The sequence below is a fragment of the Mytilus edulis genome, chromosome 12 (assembly GCF_963676685.1).
Source record: "Mytilus edulis chromosome 12, xbMytEdul2.2, whole genome shotgun sequence".
NCBI lineage: Eukaryota > Metazoa > Mollusca > Bivalvia > Mytilida > Mytilidae > Mytilus > Mytilus edulis.
The window spans coordinates 18,151,371-18,170,440 of record NC_092355.1 but is presented as its reverse complement, the minus strand read 5'-3'; the positions used below and the strand labels follow the sequence as shown (position 1 = coordinate 18,170,440).

General features: G+C 31.9%; 1 protein-coding gene across 1 annotated transcript; it reads right to left on the bottom strand.

Moving 5' to 3' along the window:
- Positions 1-1,961: 1,961 nt before the first annotated feature.
- Positions 1,962-18,910, bottom strand: LOC139497899 (NAD(P) transhydrogenase, mitochondrial-like). The gene is made up of 16 exons (XM_071286139.1): positions 18,768-18,910; positions 16,726-17,360; positions 16,017-16,204; positions 15,304-15,468; positions 13,605-13,809; positions 13,044-13,111; positions 11,540-11,768; positions 10,912-11,142; positions 10,079-10,258; positions 7,586-7,693; positions 6,731-6,976; positions 6,036-6,224; positions 5,621-5,772; positions 4,980-5,244; positions 3,824-4,035; positions 1,962-2,876 (listed from the first exon to the last, which is right to left on the bottom strand). The coding sequence occupies exons 2-16, from the start codon at positions 17,339-17,341 to the stop codon at positions 2,724-2,726; spliced, it is 3,207 nt and encodes a 1,068-aa protein (XP_071142240.1). The 5' UTR covers positions 17,342-17,360; positions 18,768-18,910; the 3' UTR covers positions 1,962-2,723.
- Between the last annotated feature and the right edge of the window lie 160 nt (positions 18,911-19,070).

Genomic DNA, 19,070 nt, shown 5'->3' with positions numbered 1-19,070 from the left:
TATTTCTATAGTTGTGTGTACTGTAATACCCTACCATATTACTGATTAAATTTCTTGAAACTTTGTATCTCATGCTAGAATACTATTGTTTATCTCTGTTTGTTCAGGATATTTTTCTTGGTTATACAATTACACCCTCTTTTTTTTATTGTAAGAGATTCGTAAAATAACATTGTTTAATTGTGTGTCATGTTCGCAACTCGTCTGAATTCTTTTTACCATATTTCATGAATTTTCTTCAAACTTTTGCACAGTTTCCAGCTAAGAAGTTATCAAATTAACTTAATTATTTTTTAAATTTAATTAATTGTACAACTGAAATCTTCATATAGTTTATATTAACTAATAAAATATTTAAATTGATATGGAACTTAACAAATCTCTTGTATCCTTTATTTAGTTTGAAATAATTGTATTAAACTTCTTATTCTTAAATTTCTTATGTTATTAACATATTCATTCCAAACATTGTTACATTTCTATAAAGTTCATTTATTATTTTTAACAGTTAAATACTTATGAAAACACCTATTATTATTATATAAACATCTATTGAAATATTTTTGTTGGCATTCAAGGAATAGGTAACATATAAAATGTTGGCATTCGAGGAAGACACCTTTTCGGGGTATTGAACCTTCTTGTAAAATTTCTTAGAATTCCATTAATTAAAACTTAAGTTATTGTCCAGAAACCTAATGTGCGGAACATGATAGCATTTAACAAACACAGTCATATAAACACAGATAAAAAGAAGATTCATTTAAACTGACATCATCAAGATGCTTGATTTCTTGATTGACAACCGATTTAGAGGAAAATTTGGTGATAATTTTGAATGCATCTATCCCATCCACTTGGGAGATAAAGGTTGCATGGAGCAATGGACCAGGATCTGCTTACCCTTCTGGAGTACTTGAGATCATACCTGAGATCATTCCCAGATTTTTGTGGTTGAGTTTCTATTCTATATTGTGTTTTGGCTGTTTTGAACTTTTTTTTATAAGCCATGGCGTTTTTAGTTTTTGGACTCATGAGTTTGAATGTCCCTTTTGAATCTTAAATCTTCTCATTTTCAAGGATGTTGTTAATTTTTGTTTAACACATTTGATGTTTGCATAAACATGCATTCTTTGGGTATTGCATGGCATATATATAGCCCCCTACCTGTTACAAATTCATATTGTATTGCAATAAAATTCTTACTTGATCTTTTCTTGTTATGGTGTACACTATATAACAAATATCAAGTCAATATCTATATACGAAAAAAGTGTTGAAAACTGATTTTTAAGTCCAGGGACCAGAACTTTGCACAAAATCATCAGACAGGAAGAGAGTTCTGACTTGAACTGTAACTCATGATAGAACTATATATACCAATTATCTAATCAATATTTTTAAGAATGACAGAAAAAAGTGCAGAAAATTGATTATTTAGTGAAGTTTTAGTCAAAGAACCATAACTCTGCATAAATTCATCAGACAGGAACAAAATTTCAAACATGATCTGTAACTGTTCACGATAAAATAATATACCAAATATATTAAAGGTTTCAGAAATATTCACAAGGGTTCCCCAGCACCTACGGTCTCGCCAACTTTTGCTGTTGGGAAAAAACATTATCTAGATACTATCCTTTGATTGCAAGAAGCTTGTCAAAGTTTGGTAGAAATTCAGGATAGTTCAAGAAAGTTACTTAAAAACTTTAGATATGGTGAATTTTTGTGGACGCCCACAAGATGTAGTATCGCTGTCTTGCTTTAACAAAGGCTTGACAAAAGGTGTGGAAAACCATTTGTCGATGAACTGAGTGCAAACCTAAAGTCTCCTTCGACTTTGCTTGTAGGGGACTTATAACTTGTATAATGGTTGTGATGCAATTTTTTATGTTGCTTCCTACCCACTCACAACAACTTAAATGGATGCATCATAAATAAAATTCATATTAAACAAAGAATAAAAATTTCACACAGTTTATTTAGCACTATGCAAACATGTCAAAAATCCATGTTCTTTCACAGCACATCTCAAACATTCATCACAAAATATTTCTTAAATCTCAAAATATTTTTTTATCAAAAACTTGTTCAAATTTCTGATCCATGATTTTTTTCCAAATTGATACATGATTAATGATGGCGCATATTTCCAATTTATACAAATACGAATCAACCGAAATATAAAAACCTTTGAAAAATTTCTTGATCAGAAATCTGAACATTTTTTCAATATAATATGTGGCACAGCCATATTTTGCTTAATTATAGGATCATCATTTCCATTATAAATACAACCAATCAAACTCAATGAAACAAAAGAGTAACAAATTTTCTACTTTCGTTTTAGAAACAAATCATTAACATTATTCATAATAAAAAATTCAGATCTGTTTTTATTGCTATAGTTGCCTCTTAAGTAAAATTAGACTATTTCAAATTCCAATCTTAATTAGTTGCCATTAGAATAAATTTAACTCCCACCCCCACCCATTTCAAATTCAAAACACTGCTAAAAATGAAAAATTTGGCACAATATTCTCCATTCATACATTTTTATTATTTTACCAATTTCGTCTTCTTTTTAATTCTTCTAAATTAAATCTCTCTTTTTCAAAGATTCCATATCATACAAAATAAATGCTATAAAAATTTAGTTAAATCCACAAAATGTCATATGGTAATTGTCCAAAATAATATTTAGTTTCTAAGATGAGCTGTCATTATTCGTCGCCGTAATGTGCTTTGACTTTGTGTAATAACTGGTCACATGTTTTCTTAGCGTCTCCTAACAACATGCTGGTGTTCTGTTTAAAGAAAATTGGATTATCTACGGCTGCATAACCGACACCTAATGTTCTCTTCATTACTATCACCTGAAATTGTAAAGAAAAAAATAATTATCATCAATGCACAATGTTGATTTGTGATAGATATTTTGTTTTGTTTACCTTTTGGTTTCAAGGCATCTCTATGCTACATCTTGTAGTGACACAGCTTGTGAAAGTTACCAGTATACACAAGATTAGCAGTCAAACTGAATTCTAAGAATGACCCAAAGTGAAGGAAGGGGTAGTACAGAATTTTAGTACAAGTTTAAACTCTAAGAAGTTTGAGGCCCATAAATGTTGAAAATATGCTGCATAGCACTATTTAATGACTTTTAAACAAGAATGCGTCCCAAGTACACAGATGCCCCACTTGCACTATCATTTTCTATGTTCAGTGGACTGGGAATAACTCCTAATCATATCATAGGGAACATGTTTCAAGTTGATTGGACTTCAACTTCATCAAAAACTACCTTGACCTAAAACTTGATCCTGAACGGACGGATGAACTAACAGACGGACCCACAGACCAGAAAACATAATGCCCCTCTTCTATCGTAGGTGGGACATAAAAATAGAAAGGAAATTAAACTTCCCATTCTATAATTTTTTACAAAACTTCATAGTAATCAGTTTATGACGTAAAAGGACTCCATCTATGGTATAAGAAGTTTTATAAAATTCTAGCTAGAATTTTACATGCAAAACTCAGAGAGCAATTATTAGACCCTACTGACAGGTACATGGCTGTTAATTTTAGATCACCTGTTGTGTGGGGGACCAAATTTATCTCATATAAAGTGCCTTTAGAGAGCAAATTTTTGTGTTAACTCTTCTTTTGAGTAATAAATAATAAGACCTTGAATTTAAGTTGGTACCTAACACCTTGACTAAAATTAATTTGGCTCCTTAACTATACAACATAATTTTTAACGTTTAGCTGATTTTACAGAGATATCTCCTTGTAGCAAGTTCCACCTTAAAACACTTACATGTTTACTACCCCACACCCTCAATACAGGCATGCCAGCGATGATTGAGTTGGGATCTTCCTCTGCTGCAGAGTTAACGGTGTCATTGGCTCCAATAACAAGGACTAGATCTGTATTGGGGAAGTCATCATTAATCTCATCCATCTCCAACACGATGTCGTAGGGTACACCAGCTTCAGCTAACAATACGTTTAACTGACCAGGCATACGTCCTGAAATAAAAGAAAATTTATAAATACTATAATTTCAGAAATTACTGCAATGTTTTAAGTTAATGCTAATAATATGACTGCCAGTATTCTTAAATTTAAACTTGCATTCTGATATTAGATACATACATCTGCATGCAAATTTTCCTGAAATAACAATAATTAAGCATATGTTTTTTGTCCATTCTTTAAAGTTCACAATAATAAATAAAAACAATATTTCTTAATTTATACAATATTAAAACTAAACTGTTATATGTCTATCATAACTATGCATCAGATTTATTGATTGTTCCTTTCTTAACTTAAGTGGCAAATATTCCAAACATATTCAGAAGAACAAATTGTTAATTTACTTTTTTGTAGAGAAACCCTTTTTAAGTTGTGACTAAAGGGGAATAATTCAAAATTTTAAACTGCATTGTTCGTTTTCCTAATTGAGACATCACACAGTTTTTGTTAAAGAATTTTAGAAATTGTCTCATTTTCCAAATCAAAGCTCTTAACGTCAATCTAACTTTAGCATATACACATGATGATGAATATTAATTGGCAAATATCACATGCATATCGGGACAAGACATATTTTTACTTTTTAGGTTTGTCATAAAATTTAATTTGGCTGTTGTTTTTTTTGTGCTAAATTTTTCAAATTTTGTCATGTGAAGGCCTAGTATAGCTGACTATACATTATGGGTATTACTCATTGTTGAAGACACTACCGTGACTTATTGAAGCTGAAATTTGAATTATTTGGTCCCTGATGGATAGTTCTCTCATTGGCAATTGTACCTAATCTCCATATTTTATTTTGAAACCACTTACAATGCAATTTTCATTATAATTCTTATTTCCAAGGGACACAACTCCTTATTTTATATTGTTTATAAATCAACTCCAGGTGCAGAGTTTCTTAAGAGTATGTTATATCAACTATATAGTTTTACCTGCGACTGGATGGATTCCAAAACGACAGTTAACTCCCTTCTTTTTCAGATAATCGACCATCTCAGCGATAGGGTATTGAGCCTTGGCAACACAAAGACCATATCCTGGTGTAATGATGACATTTTTGGCTTCAGTGATCAATTCCACGGCTTCATCAGATGTCATTTCTGTGTGTGTTCCTGTAATTTCCATTGGTTTACCACCAGCTGTTGATTTGGTTCCATAACCTCCAAAGATGACATTGGATAGGGAACGGTTCATGGCCTAGAAAACACATTGTCAAATTAAAGTATAGGAAGACAACAATTCAATAGCATTACATTTTGGAAGATTTGGATAAAATAAAGGATATTATTTCAAAAGAATCACTCTAATAAGAACTTTAATAGTGAAAATAAGCCATTTGAGAATATAAAATATATCCATCTTTTTTTGTTAAATTTGAAGGATCACATGACTTAAAATCATTAGCTAATGGAATTAAATAAACTTCATTTAAAAGATCATTGTTAGAGTGAAAGATATGATGTTCTTTCATAGGTTTCTTTTATAGGTTCTTCATAAGTATCATGCATATGCATGAACTGATGGCTGAGATTGAACTCAAAACTCTACTGATATCAAGACTAATTATACTTACTACACACATTATGTATGACAGAATGGCTCCAGATGATCCAATCAAGGACCCAATGATGGTCATCAAATTATTGTTCAACATAAAACCTTCAGCACACAAGGCCCAGCCAGAGTAACTGTTGAGGACAGTAATAACAACAGGCATGTCGGCTCCTACAATTACAAATAACATGTTATTGCTAAACATAAAACCTTCTTACTTGGTATTTATAGGGTGCACTTTGTAAATACAGCTGTTTCACAAACCACACACTTTTTTATGAGACTGCATAGTAAAAGTGACAATTTTAGCCTGAAAGGGAATTCCTATGGGACATTTCATTGTCTATATTTACAGATGTGCAATCTAAAACAGAAAAAAATTCATGGACAACCCTACAATAGAGACCAAATCAAAGACTACATTTTAATATTACCTCCAATAGCGGCTGTAAGTGTGACGCCCATCACACTGGACAGAGCTGCTGTGGTACCAAGACAGGTCATTTGGACAGTAGGATTATCACTGACCATGAAGGTTCCCATAGCTCCAACATTAGTAGCCATCATACCAGCATTGAGGAGATTCCTACCAGGGAGCATCAAAGGTTCTGAACTCAAGACACCTGTAAAAAGACAATATGATGCATAATGGTACTAAATTGCATACTGATCAGCTGCAACATATTTACAATACACAAGATTCCAACTCTGAATTTATCTAGGTCAATATCCCTTATAGTATAAAAAAGGGATACTTTACCACAAGGAGTCGCATCACAAAAGGATTTTCAGGGTATGCTAATTTATAGAATTAGTAATCTTACTTCATGCTCCGAAAAATTTAACCATATATGTGAAAATGTTTCAGCTTCAAAAGTGAGCCATCATACATATCCAAGTTGACAATCTGGACTGAGCTACATGAAAAATTACCATTATTGCCTATGGGAAATCAATTAGGATATTGACCCATCTATGAACTTTACCGGTTGACCTTGGTTCATTTGGGGGTAAAAATGTAGCATTAATTGTGATATAAAGATATTTGATTTGGCAAACATGTGGCATGTAAAATAATGCTATACTATGCTCCACTATACTTTGCAGTATATTTTAATATTTTTATTACCCTGGAGTTTTCCGAAAGCAACAAGTGATCCGGTGAAAGTAACTCCACCAATGAAGGTTCCGAAGTACAAGAAGGTCTTGATAACATTAGCTGCTGGGTCTGTAGCGAAGTGAGGCTGCTCCAACATGTAGTTGGCGAAGCAAGTCAGGACAGCTGCTGCTCCTACCAAACTATGGAATAAAGCTACCATCTGGGGCAAGTCCGTCACCTCGACCTTCTTTCCACCAATTACACCGATCGCTCCTCCTGAAAAGAAAGTTAAAATAATGCAAAATATCTTTTTTTTTCAAGCTCATGAAAAAACGGAGTGAGTAAGAATAAGAATAGTTGTGCAGAGAAAGTATGATTTTCTAGTTTTGTAGTACTTCTTTTTTTATTTTTCTTCATTTTGTCAAGTGAATTATTTTAAAATATACTTTGAAGTAGTTCTGGAGAACTTTGTACAGGGAATATAGACCAACGATAGGTTGACAAGGCAATTTGCTTTTGTTAAAGTCAATCTTAGTTTATTCCACTGAAAAATGTCTTAGTTCTGTGTCAAAACATATTTTGATTCTTCATTTTCTAAACCAAACTTTGGTTTTTTTCTAATATTCAAAGTAATATCTATAGCTATGGAATATCAAAAAAAAAAGTAAAAATTTAAGTATTAGGATTGGCCCACTTGTCCATGGGTCTGCCACTTCTAGCTTGTGTAATTTTTATACGGTCTGTTTGAATTTCTCCTACAGACAAAGCCAATAAAATTTATAAATGAGTGTGGTGCCTATGGCTACAAAAGTTTGATGTGAAGACTGTTAGAAAATACTTTGTAATAACATAATTTTAAATGAACAATTACTGATGACTATTTACCTGCTCCCATCAAGGCTGCCATTTGTACAAAGTTTTCCATGGAGGGTTGTAAAATACCAAGTGTAGCAGTAATTCCTCCTGACACACCAATCATACCAAGGGCATTTCCTGTAAAAACACTTTTTTATATATATATATATTCACATAGTTGACAAAGGTCTAAATACAGTTAATGTCTCGCCCAGGGATGGGGTAATTAAAAATGTAATGGTAATTAAGTGTAATGCATTACAATTTTCCATGTAATTGAATGTAATGTGTAATTGAGCATTTTTTTAATTACATGTAATGGTAATTTAATTAATTACATTGAAAAAAGCATGTAATGCTCAATTACTTTTGAATTACATTTCAATTACATGTACTTTTATGGTGTTACAGTTAAGGATTTGTGTTTTATAATATAATTTGTAAAATTATATATATTTTTCAAATATTAATATCAATGCTTTTTTAATATATGAAGTCTGTAATTTTTTCTTAAGTTTTTATATATTTTATTTGACCTACAGATTTTTTTTTAATAGTCTTATAATTTAAAAAATGTGATAATCATATATATTAGGGTTGTTCAGTTTTTAAGAAAGATCTTTAACTAAATAGATTAATAAGTAATAAACACCTTGTTAAACAAAAACAATAAAATGTGTCACTGTGAAACATCTTTCTGAGACAGTTCATTTAGAATTTAAAATCACTGCATACAATCATTTTGTCAAATTAGTATACACAAAAGGATTATAGAAATAAAAATTAACAGCTGTAAAAACAAACAGCAATTAATCAGATTAAAATGTCCAGAGGCAATGCCACTATTACAGATATTTTATCTAATTAGCAAAATATTGCTAATATTGAGACATTATATACATTGTTTGTACTAAAAATTATTTTCAATATTGTGACAAGCACTTTTTTATATTTTTAAAGTAAAATAAAAAAATATTTTAAATTCATTTATAATTTCCTTATTCATATTATGTTTAATTCAAATGAGTTCATTTCTGAGATGTCAAAATACCCCTTGATGTATTGGCAAGTTAATAGGAACAAATTCCCTCTCCTATCAATATAATGATCTTCTAATCGAAAAACTTCCATGTCCTGATCAAACAATATCTTTTACCATATTAGCTCCTGTCGAAAGACTATGTACAATTGCTGTTTTCAGACCAGAGAGATTCAGAATAATTTACAAAACATTAAAATAGACTATGTACAATTGCTGTTTTCAGACCAGAGAGATTCAGAATAATTGACAAAACATTAAAATAGACTATGTACAATTGCTGTTTTTAGACCAGAGAGATTCAGAATAATTGACAAAACATTAAAATAGACTATGTACAATTGCTGTTTTTAGACCAGAGAGATTCAGAATAATTGACAAAACATTAAAATAGACTATGTACAATTGCTGTTTTTAGACCAGAGAGATTCAGAATAATTGACAAAACATTAAAATAGACTATGTACAATTGCTGTTTTTAGACCAGAGAGATTCAGAATAATTGACAAAACATTAAAATAGACTATGTACAATTGCTGTTTTCAGACCAGAGAGATTCAGAATAATTGACAAAACATTAAAATAGACTATGTACAATTGCTGTTTTCAGACCAGAGAGATTCAGAATAATTGACAAAACATTAAAATAGACTATGTACAATTGCTGTTTTTAGACCAGAGAGATTCAGAATAATTGACAAAACATTAAAATAACTATATTAAATGATTATCAAATGCAACGCTTAAACTCTGCTTACATGAAAATTTTACACATGCATTATATAAACATGTAAATTATTGCTAAAAAATATCATGATGAAATGTAATGTGTAATTTAATTAATTACTTTAGTAAAGTAATTGTAATTTAATTAATTACATTTCAAAAACTGTGTAATGTGTAATTAGTGTAATTGACCATTTTTGCAATGTAATGTGTAATTTAATTAATTACATTCCAATGTAATTGACCCCAAGTCTGGACTCTCGCCTTTTCCTTTTAATGTAATTTCTTGTCTTTTTGTTTTGCTGTTACATCTCACCTTCTTTTAATGCCATAATGTCTTAATACATACCCTTCTTGTAATATCATAATGTCTTCCCTTTTAGTAACTAAACAATTGTGTAAATTTCTTAATGCGGTAAGGAAGTTAAGATCACAAATAATCATTGCATAGCAGTTGTAATTCTGTGCTTATTATTACCATATTGTGTTGTTCTCTGTTTGTTTACTGTCATTATTGTAATTGTGTATTATGCTATTTTGCTATAGCATTAAGTTTGCTTCTGCAATAAAATTTATTCATTCATTTAGTAATGCCATTTTGACTTGCTTTCTTGCAATGTTCTAAGAATGTTGAAATTCAAATTAGAACGTGAACTATGCAAATATATCAAAGAAAAATGACCAAGACTGATGAGCAAGTTCAAATAATCTCCAATTAAAAAAACATACCAATCTAATAGATATAAAACAATACCTACCAACTCTAGCAGATTTCTGTGATGACAGTCCTGTCAATGCTCCGACACAACAGATACCAGAGGCTAAGTATGTCATGTGATGAATCTCTGGGAATGAATTCTGCATGGCTCCGTAACCATAGGCACCAAGGAACAGTACCCCTGGGATACCATACATCTTGTTGTATTCTGGGGGGTCAGCTACAAGTACACAGATATAATTGAATAGACAACTTTTGACTTCGATACATTTCTGTCAAAAACGCTGGTTTTTGTGAAAATCATTTGTGCGTTTAGGGGCGTTGTCACTTCCGTTCCAATGTTGAGAAAGTGGTTGGAAAAATTTGATGCTATATTGCACGAATTATTCATCAAATTGAATTATCATAATTAACAATCAGCATTGCTGTCATTAATGAATTGTGATTAAGTCATTCCATCATTCAGAAAATTTCAGAAAATTACGGCATAAACACTCAACTTTATCAACTGATACCAAAGTTTCAAATTCTGTTATTTTATGGCAATCTTAACCAGATGCTCCGCAGGGCGCAGCTTTAAATAACCGCAGAGGTCAACTCCTGAACAGTTGGAGCTAGTATGGACACAACATTCAAGCTGGATACAGCTCTGAATTTTGGATTGTGATTAAATAGTTGACACAGCATAGGTTTCTGACACAGAATGAATGTTGTCTAATTAACTTAATTTTTTTTTTTTTGCTTTTGAGCAATTCACTATGCCGTTGAATATTAATCCTCTCAAAAAAAATATATAAGAAGAAATTCAGATTTAACTTCTGTAATCTGAAATGAGAAAAATTGATTAATTTTGGAACAGCCCCAAGTACTTACTTGGTCTTTTGAACATGTCCAACATTCTTTGTGTGACGACAAAACCACCTCCAATGTTGATAGATGAGATGAAGGCAGCGGCCGCTGACAGAGCCTGGATCGTGTTAGATGGGAAATATCCTCCACCCATCAGTAACAAACCACCAACAGCTGTGGTACCAGAGATAGCATTGGTGACAGACATCAAGGGGGAATGTAAAGCTGGTGTCACTCCCCATACAGTGTGGTATCCTGAAAAAGATTTTAATGACATTTCATACAGATGAATATTCTCAAATTGTGTTAAATTCATGTCAAAGACATTAAAAGTGTTGTATACAAGATGATGTTTTAATGTATGTGTTGTTCTATTTAATACATGTCATAAAAATCTTTCAATTTCCAAAGCAGATTAACTGAAACATCCTAAAATGTATGTTTTTTCATATGTCTGTCCTGTTGGTTTGCTGCTTAAAATCTTACTCTTGTCGATGCACTAATGAAATTTCAGCTGCCAAGTTTTGCATACTTATTTAATGATTCAATATATTTTTCCAAGTTGGGAGTATTTTCACAAATAAATGTTTGGTTCATTCAGCTTTATAATGTGTTTTAAATAATGATTTTAAATCTTGTGTGAAACTCTTACCTACGATACATGACAGGCCAAAGGTTGTTACCATGGTAGCAAAAGCAGGACTAGGTGAGATACAGCCTAGCCCAACCATACCAGTAAGACCTACAGAGTATTGGATACTTTCGTTCAGCTGGATCTTAAATTTGTTTGGTGGTATAACTTCCTTCACTACAGCTGTGGGTGGTGGTGGTGGTGCTGCAGCATCTAATTTTGGTGGAGGTGCAGGTGGCACAACTGATCCCTATTGAAAAAGTAAAATCAAGATAAACGGTTTGCTTTTTTATACATGTATATTTGGAAGGCATTTATTTTGGCTTCCTCAACATTTTCAACATTATATATCAAATTAGTAATTCATAATACTTTTAAAAATTAAATTAATTAGCCTTGTTCCTTTCAAAGATTGTTTTTGTATTTGTTCTTTTTCATGAAGTTAGTTTGAGCTTTTGTATATGATGAATATCAGCAAATCAAGATTTTTCTTTTTATTTCATTTCTCACTAATGTTCTTTTTATTTCGTTTCTTGCTAAACATGAAAAGTTCATTTTTCAAAACAATGTATCCAATGCAGCAATTCAAGAAGAGATTTTTTTAGAAGGTAGACTGGTCTGCAGTGTACCAGGAACTAAACGTAAGTGTTTCCCTCAAGGGGCCAAGTTGAAATTTAAGGACCCCCAACCATTTTTTATACTGATAAAATACAGGTACATTCTATATACTAATAAAGCCATAATATGTAATCCTACTTGTAGGTTTGAGTCTTGAAAAAGTTTTGTGTTGTACCTTTATAATATTTGAATTATTGCCACCAGAAATTTATCCTAAGATTTGACAATATTTATTTTAGGTCATTTCCTACCAAAATTGTCTCCCTTCTTTAAGTTCAATTTCAACTTCCTGTTGCCATTTAGACAATATGGCTGTTTCTTTGATAATTAAATGCTCATTCAAATCCAAGCCATCTTCTAATGGTGTTGATCAAAATATATTATGCAATAAGTTTTTATTGAAGATTGGATATCAAATCAGATATTGGGATATCAAAATAGCAATTCAGGGACAAGTTTCTGTCTAATACAGGCTAGTAATGACTCCTAGGATAACTGGAAGGCATCCTTTTTGCAATGCATATTGAACAAATTAGAAGAAAACACTAAACAATAATGAAATAATCGTAGATGATGTAACAGGAGTTAAGAACATGTACTGAGAAAAGGAGGTGTATCATGCCATATCGTGACTTCGTATTGAAAACATGGTTGTCCGACTTGGTTTGGGTTATTAATATGAACCTACTGGTTTACGGAAATACTCTCTATTTTACTATCATGCTTTGATAAGACGAGCAGTTTCCTTGATATTGCAGGGTAGAAATGTGTTTCACTCCAAATTATTGTCACCCAGCTGAAATCTGGTTGCCTTGGGCGACCATTAAGTTTAGTCCCGTGTACATTTATGCATGTACCTAAAACAGATAAACTGTCATCTGTCTCAATTAAAAGTTAGCATACTTACATTTTGTGTAACAATTGAACCTCGTACAACTTCATCTTCAAGATTTATATTGAAATGTTCTTTCTCTCCTATAAAACAACAAAAATTTAACAAATTATATCAGAGGTATCTCCCTTCCTTTAAGTTACCAGAGTTCTTGAAAAGTGGTGGTCCAAAGGATTTAACCTCCAAAATTTGCAAGGATCGACTGAATTTTGGTATTTTGTTATAGAAATAGTAGTGAGTACACGCAGTATTTCTTCAAGGTCCACCAGCAAAAAAATATTTCAAGAAATCTGAGTTACTCTTCACTTGAGTATTATTTTTTCACTAAATTACCTAGGGTCAATAATTGAATAAAATCTATGATATTTGTTATTACAATGTATAACAAACATATTGACAATAAGAACTTGGTAATATTGTTGCCATACAAATAATGCTCCTTATTTAAATGGACAGGGACAATAATGAACAAAAATCTAGAGGCTTACATTACAGAAAATATGATTTTACCCATGGCATAGTATTTTTCATTTGAATGAAATCTTCACTATTTGTTATACCATATGGGTAACCTACCTATTGAGAGTAAGAACTTGGTAATATTGTTGGCGTATAATGTACTGGACTGTGTTGGTAATCGGCTAGGTAAGTCTGTATATCCTACGTGTGTTACGTCGTTGTATCTGTATAATTCTCCTGGTTTGATGGTCTCCACGTTACCGCCAGCCTCCGCTGCCAAATCGACTATAACAGACCCTGGCTTCATTGCATCAACCATAGCCTACAAAACAATTGCATGTTTTATCAGATAGCCAATCATTACATATACTGTGGATTCATTTATTTTCGTGGGTACCAATTTTCGTGGATTAAGGAAAACTTACATGTTCGTGGATATTTAATTTCGTGGTTGTGCTAAAGTCTGCATACAAGCCTATAGAAAATTTGTTATTCGTTGAGCATTTAATTTTGTGGTTCATCTGTATCCACCAAATCCACGAAAATTGGTGACCAACGAATAATAATGAATCCACAGTAAACAGCTTGAATGACAGTCCCTTTGGTATATTTCACTCCTCTTTTACCTACTTGCAAAAGATTTGATGTAAGTGGTTTTGTGATTGTTCTGTCTATCAAAAATTCTTCAATTTTTTCAAGATATTAAAATACTGTGGATTTCGTGGGAACAGGTGAATCACGAAATTAAATGTTCAACGAATACAAAATTTCAATAGGCTTGTATGCATACTTCGTCAAAACCATGAAATTCAATATCATGTACATGTAAGTTTTCCTAAATCCACGAAATTGGTACCCACAAAAATAGAAGATTCCACAGTATACTGTAATTTCAGAAAATATTGTGTCCATTTATTATTGCAATTTTTACATAGTAGACTTTTCACTTGCAAAAGATTTTATTTAGTAGACTTTTCACTTGCAAAAGATTTTATTTAAGTGGCTTGAAGTTGTTCTATTAAAAAATTATGAAACAGAAAACTTTTTTTCAGGATATTAGAATATACTCAGACCTGTACTTATTTTCTTCATTATTTTATACTTTGTATTGATCTAACGAGTTAAAAAATTTTTAATGGTTGTTGTTTGAGTTTTCTTGTTTGAATTGTTTAACATTATGTTATGTCAGTGCCTTATATATCTTGCTTAGTTGTATGGGTTTTGCTTATCGTTGAAGGCTGTACAGACATCCTACAATTGCTAACATTATAAACATGTGGTTTTAGATGGATAGTTTTGTCATTGGCAATAATACCACATCTGCTGATTTTACATGACAAGAAATGTCATTTTATTGACCTGTAATAGTATCCCCTTTGAAAACAGCTAGGACAAATACAGTCAGCATGGTTAGCCATCAGTCTGATGCCCAAGACTAGTGAAATATTATTCAGACTAATAAGTATTTGGAAAACATTGTATAGACACATAAGAGAAATGTTGGAATATTTGTCTTCGGATTAGAAGTAGAAAAAGATTTTGGTGTATACTGCAAACAGGCAACAGAACTTTGTTAGTTTTCAAGGTTTTCTGATCTCAATTTCTGGTTGAAATTCATTTAGGTATAAACTATGAAATTAAAGATTGATTGCAGACTTTGTGTATTATGTGTTGTTTTCTTTTTGCTCTATTCTGAAAGTATGTCACAGTGACCTACTTATGTTTGTGTGAACCTTAATTTTATACATGGTGTCGTGTAACATTGTCCTTTTGTTTTGATATAGGATAATTGTTGCTTATTTTCGTTAAACCCTACCTTTGTAATGAGAATAGGTGCCTTTTTACCAGGTACTAAAGCTGTTGTGATGACTATATCTACTTCTTTACACTGTTTGGCATACAGAGCCATTTGAGCATCTCTAAACTCTTGTGACATCTGACTTATATCCTTGGCATATCCTCCTTCTCCTGCACCAGATTCCTGAAATGGGTTGTAATATGTATTGATTTACTTCATTGTTCTCCCAAAGGGCCATCATAAAATGTTGTGAATTTATACAATTTAAAATGATTTTAGACCAGTCTTCACAACAGACTTTTGAATCTAAAGGGGGAGGCTTCATCTTAAATTTTTTTAGTTAAGATTTTATTTGTTATTTGATGTATTAATGCCACTTTAAAAACTGCTTTTCTGCTATCTCGTGACGGCCAGTTTTTAATGGTGGAGGAAGTCCCAGTGTTTTAGTTATTTTGGCATGTGGCAAGTTCTACAAGCCTGGGAAGGTGGGACTTTGAGTACAAAGACTGAATTTCCTTACACATTTACGTTAACTGGATAGTTATGTATATGATTTGAACATTTATAGGCTATGGACAAGACGGTATTTCAAAATTAACTGTTCATCATATTCTACATTCCTTATATCCTTGACCAGAAATCTTTTAATTTACAATTTTCTCTACTATTGCCTACCTGTATTCTTTCTGAATATGCATAAAATATTTGACACTGGACGTTAAGTAACCTACCTGTATTCCAACTTCCAAGAATTCCCCACCAAGAGATTCAACTTGTTCTTTGACTGCTGGTCTCACGTCATAAGCTCGTACAATTGCTCCCATGTTCCTTGCCGTACCTACTGCTGATAATCCAGCTACACCACCACCGATGATGAAAACTTTTGCAGGTGGAACTTTTCCAGCAGCAGTTATTTGTCCTGGAAGAAGGAAGCAAATTTCCTAAATATCTTCATACACCAGTTTTCACCTAAATTTACCAATATTTTTAAGACGTTATAGTGGATAAGGCAGAAAATATGCCAGTTTTTTTGATAATTCTGCCAATATTCTAATATTTCTTTAGCCTTTTTTTGGATTTTGTTTGGTCAAGCACTTTTCAATTCATTAGTGTTTCCCTTTTACTGTAAGAAGTAAATGATTTGAAAAATAATTAAAATTTTAATATCAATCTCTGGACCCAACCCTTTTAAGCCTTATTAGTAGCCTATATATAATATGGTAACAAACATTTGTATGCATTTTCTTTGAACTGATAAGATAAAATCCATGCTCACTGAGTGATAAATTAAAAGCTATTTAAAAGTGGAATGCAAAAAATATAGAAACTGCAAGTAAAACTCAAGTTATCTCCCTTACCAATATACTTTGTAGGTTTTACAGCATTTTTTCTTTACATATTCATTAGTCAATCTTATAACCAGACTTATATATTCCATACCTGTAAAAAATCTTCCAAAGTTATTAGCAGCTTCCACTACCGACTTGTAACCTGCGATATTAGCCATTGAACTAAGGGCATCAAACACTTGGGCACGACTGATTCTGGGGATCATATCCATCGCAAACGAATTCAGTTTGTGTTGTGCTAACTGCTCTACTAACTCTGCATTTTGCTTTGGATACAAAAAGCTGATCAAAGTGGCATTATCTTTAAAGAGAGGTAACTCTGATACTTCTGGAGCCCTTACTTTCAGAACAATATCCGACTGGAAAACATCATTTTTGGCCATAATTTTGGCACCAGCCTTTTCAAGTTCAGCGTTGGTAAATTTGGCTTCGACACCAGCATCTTTCTCAATGTTGACAGTAAAACCCTTCTTTACAAGGTTGACAACTGCTGTCGGAGAAATAGCAACTCTCTTTTCATTTGGAAAGATTTCTTTTGGGACGCCAACAGTCAGATTTTTATATGGTATACCAGGAACAGCACCCTCAGCTTTGTTACAATAGTTCCTTGGCGCATTTTTAAAACCACGACTACAAGAGATCGATAGTTTTTCTACACTGTTTCCTAGATTAACTAGTAGTGAGGCTGTCTTCACTCTAAACAACATGGTTGCAAATTTAGGTCACCTAAAAATATTTAAAACATCAATATTAATCATGATAATGATTTTCAAGAACTCTCAATCAGATTACCAAAGATAGATTTTCACTATCGTGTCTATTGAGATTCTACAGATTTGGGATAAAAATTTATAGCTTTTAATCACTTCTATGTACATTAGTAAGTAATTAAATCTGCTAGAAGAGCTATTAGGGAAAACTCAGATTCATAACACTGGATTCATGATCATTGAGTGCTCTTTGCATTTCCACATTGTCTAAAAGGTAAATGTATTCAACCATGCATGCCAAATGGAATAAATTGTACAGGTTGGGGACAACCAGACATACATGTACGTGTATGATGAACTATTCGCTAAATGAGTAGCAATGATCCCTCATTATTTTTATTATGGGTTTTTATAAAGCTATATATTAGTAGCCTTAAACATTGTTATTTTTTTTCTTCATAGGCTTGTAAATTCTCAGTTACTGTTAAGAAAATTTTGTTTTTTAGCACTTCTAAATTTTTACTCAAAATGAGGTATTGTTACTCATTTGGGGAAGTTCCCCACTGCCAGGTTGTTCTCAACCTGTTGTAAATTTTCAATTATTCCTTATTTGTTCTTAAGACTACATTTGTAATAATTTTGTTCTTGAGTACATTTGTAATAATTTTGTTCTTGACTACATTTGTTATTATTTTGTTCTTGACTACATTTGTAATTATTTTGTTCACGACAACATTTGTAATTATTTTGTCGACTGCATTTGTAATTAGACAGCATTGCATGTGATCACTTTTAATGTACTGATAAACAATTTTATTGTACAAATAATTAAATGATTCTCGTACTTTATATTTTGTTTAAATTTTAAATTTAAAAAATATGCAAAACAATGTCAATAAGTGTTAAGCATGGCAAGTGATTCACTATAAATTTTGTATTTGTAAAAACACAAAGTGCATATGTAATTGTTCACTGATGCCTTTATATTTGTATATATTTCTATTCTATAAGCTGTACTGCTTTTGATTAAATGGCAACTGTTGGACAAATAGAGAGGGGACTCTTTTCTGTTGTCAAATGATAAATTATCTAGTTGATTGCATTCCTAAAACATGCTAAACATCACGAATAATTCACTCAAGTGATTCATTTGAATATATTTTTATTTTGCAAACTATTTTAAAACATCTTAATTAATGTCAATTAACAAAGCGCGAAAAGTGCTTCAACATGAAAGGATTAAGCGGTCAATTAACCGCTATGTTTTCCACCTTGAAAAGGTCACACTTTTTTGTTAAATTCTGCAAGATGTTTATGAAAATATTGTGTTTACGTTTAAAGTAACGAATGATGCATAAAATAAATAACACAGTAGTTCAGGCGATTGATTAGTGCAGTGTTAAAAACACACGTAGTAACTTACTTTAGACCAATTATGCCATTATTTGGTAAATCTTTCCGTACACTGTATGTGCAGTGCCGGTGTTCAAAGCAACGATGGCTGCCGACGTAGGGGCAAATCTTCGTTGACCAATCCAATTATTCGATCTCCCACATGACTTTTCCGGAGGACTATCCTATTTTAAAGACAGGTAAACTCATTTTTGTGTTGTTAAACGTCCCCTTTTTAAATGTATATAAATAGATTCAAAATAGCATCATTAACTTAGAATAATTATTCATTGCTTATTAACGTTTGAATTGAATTTCTTTTAGTCAAAGTAGA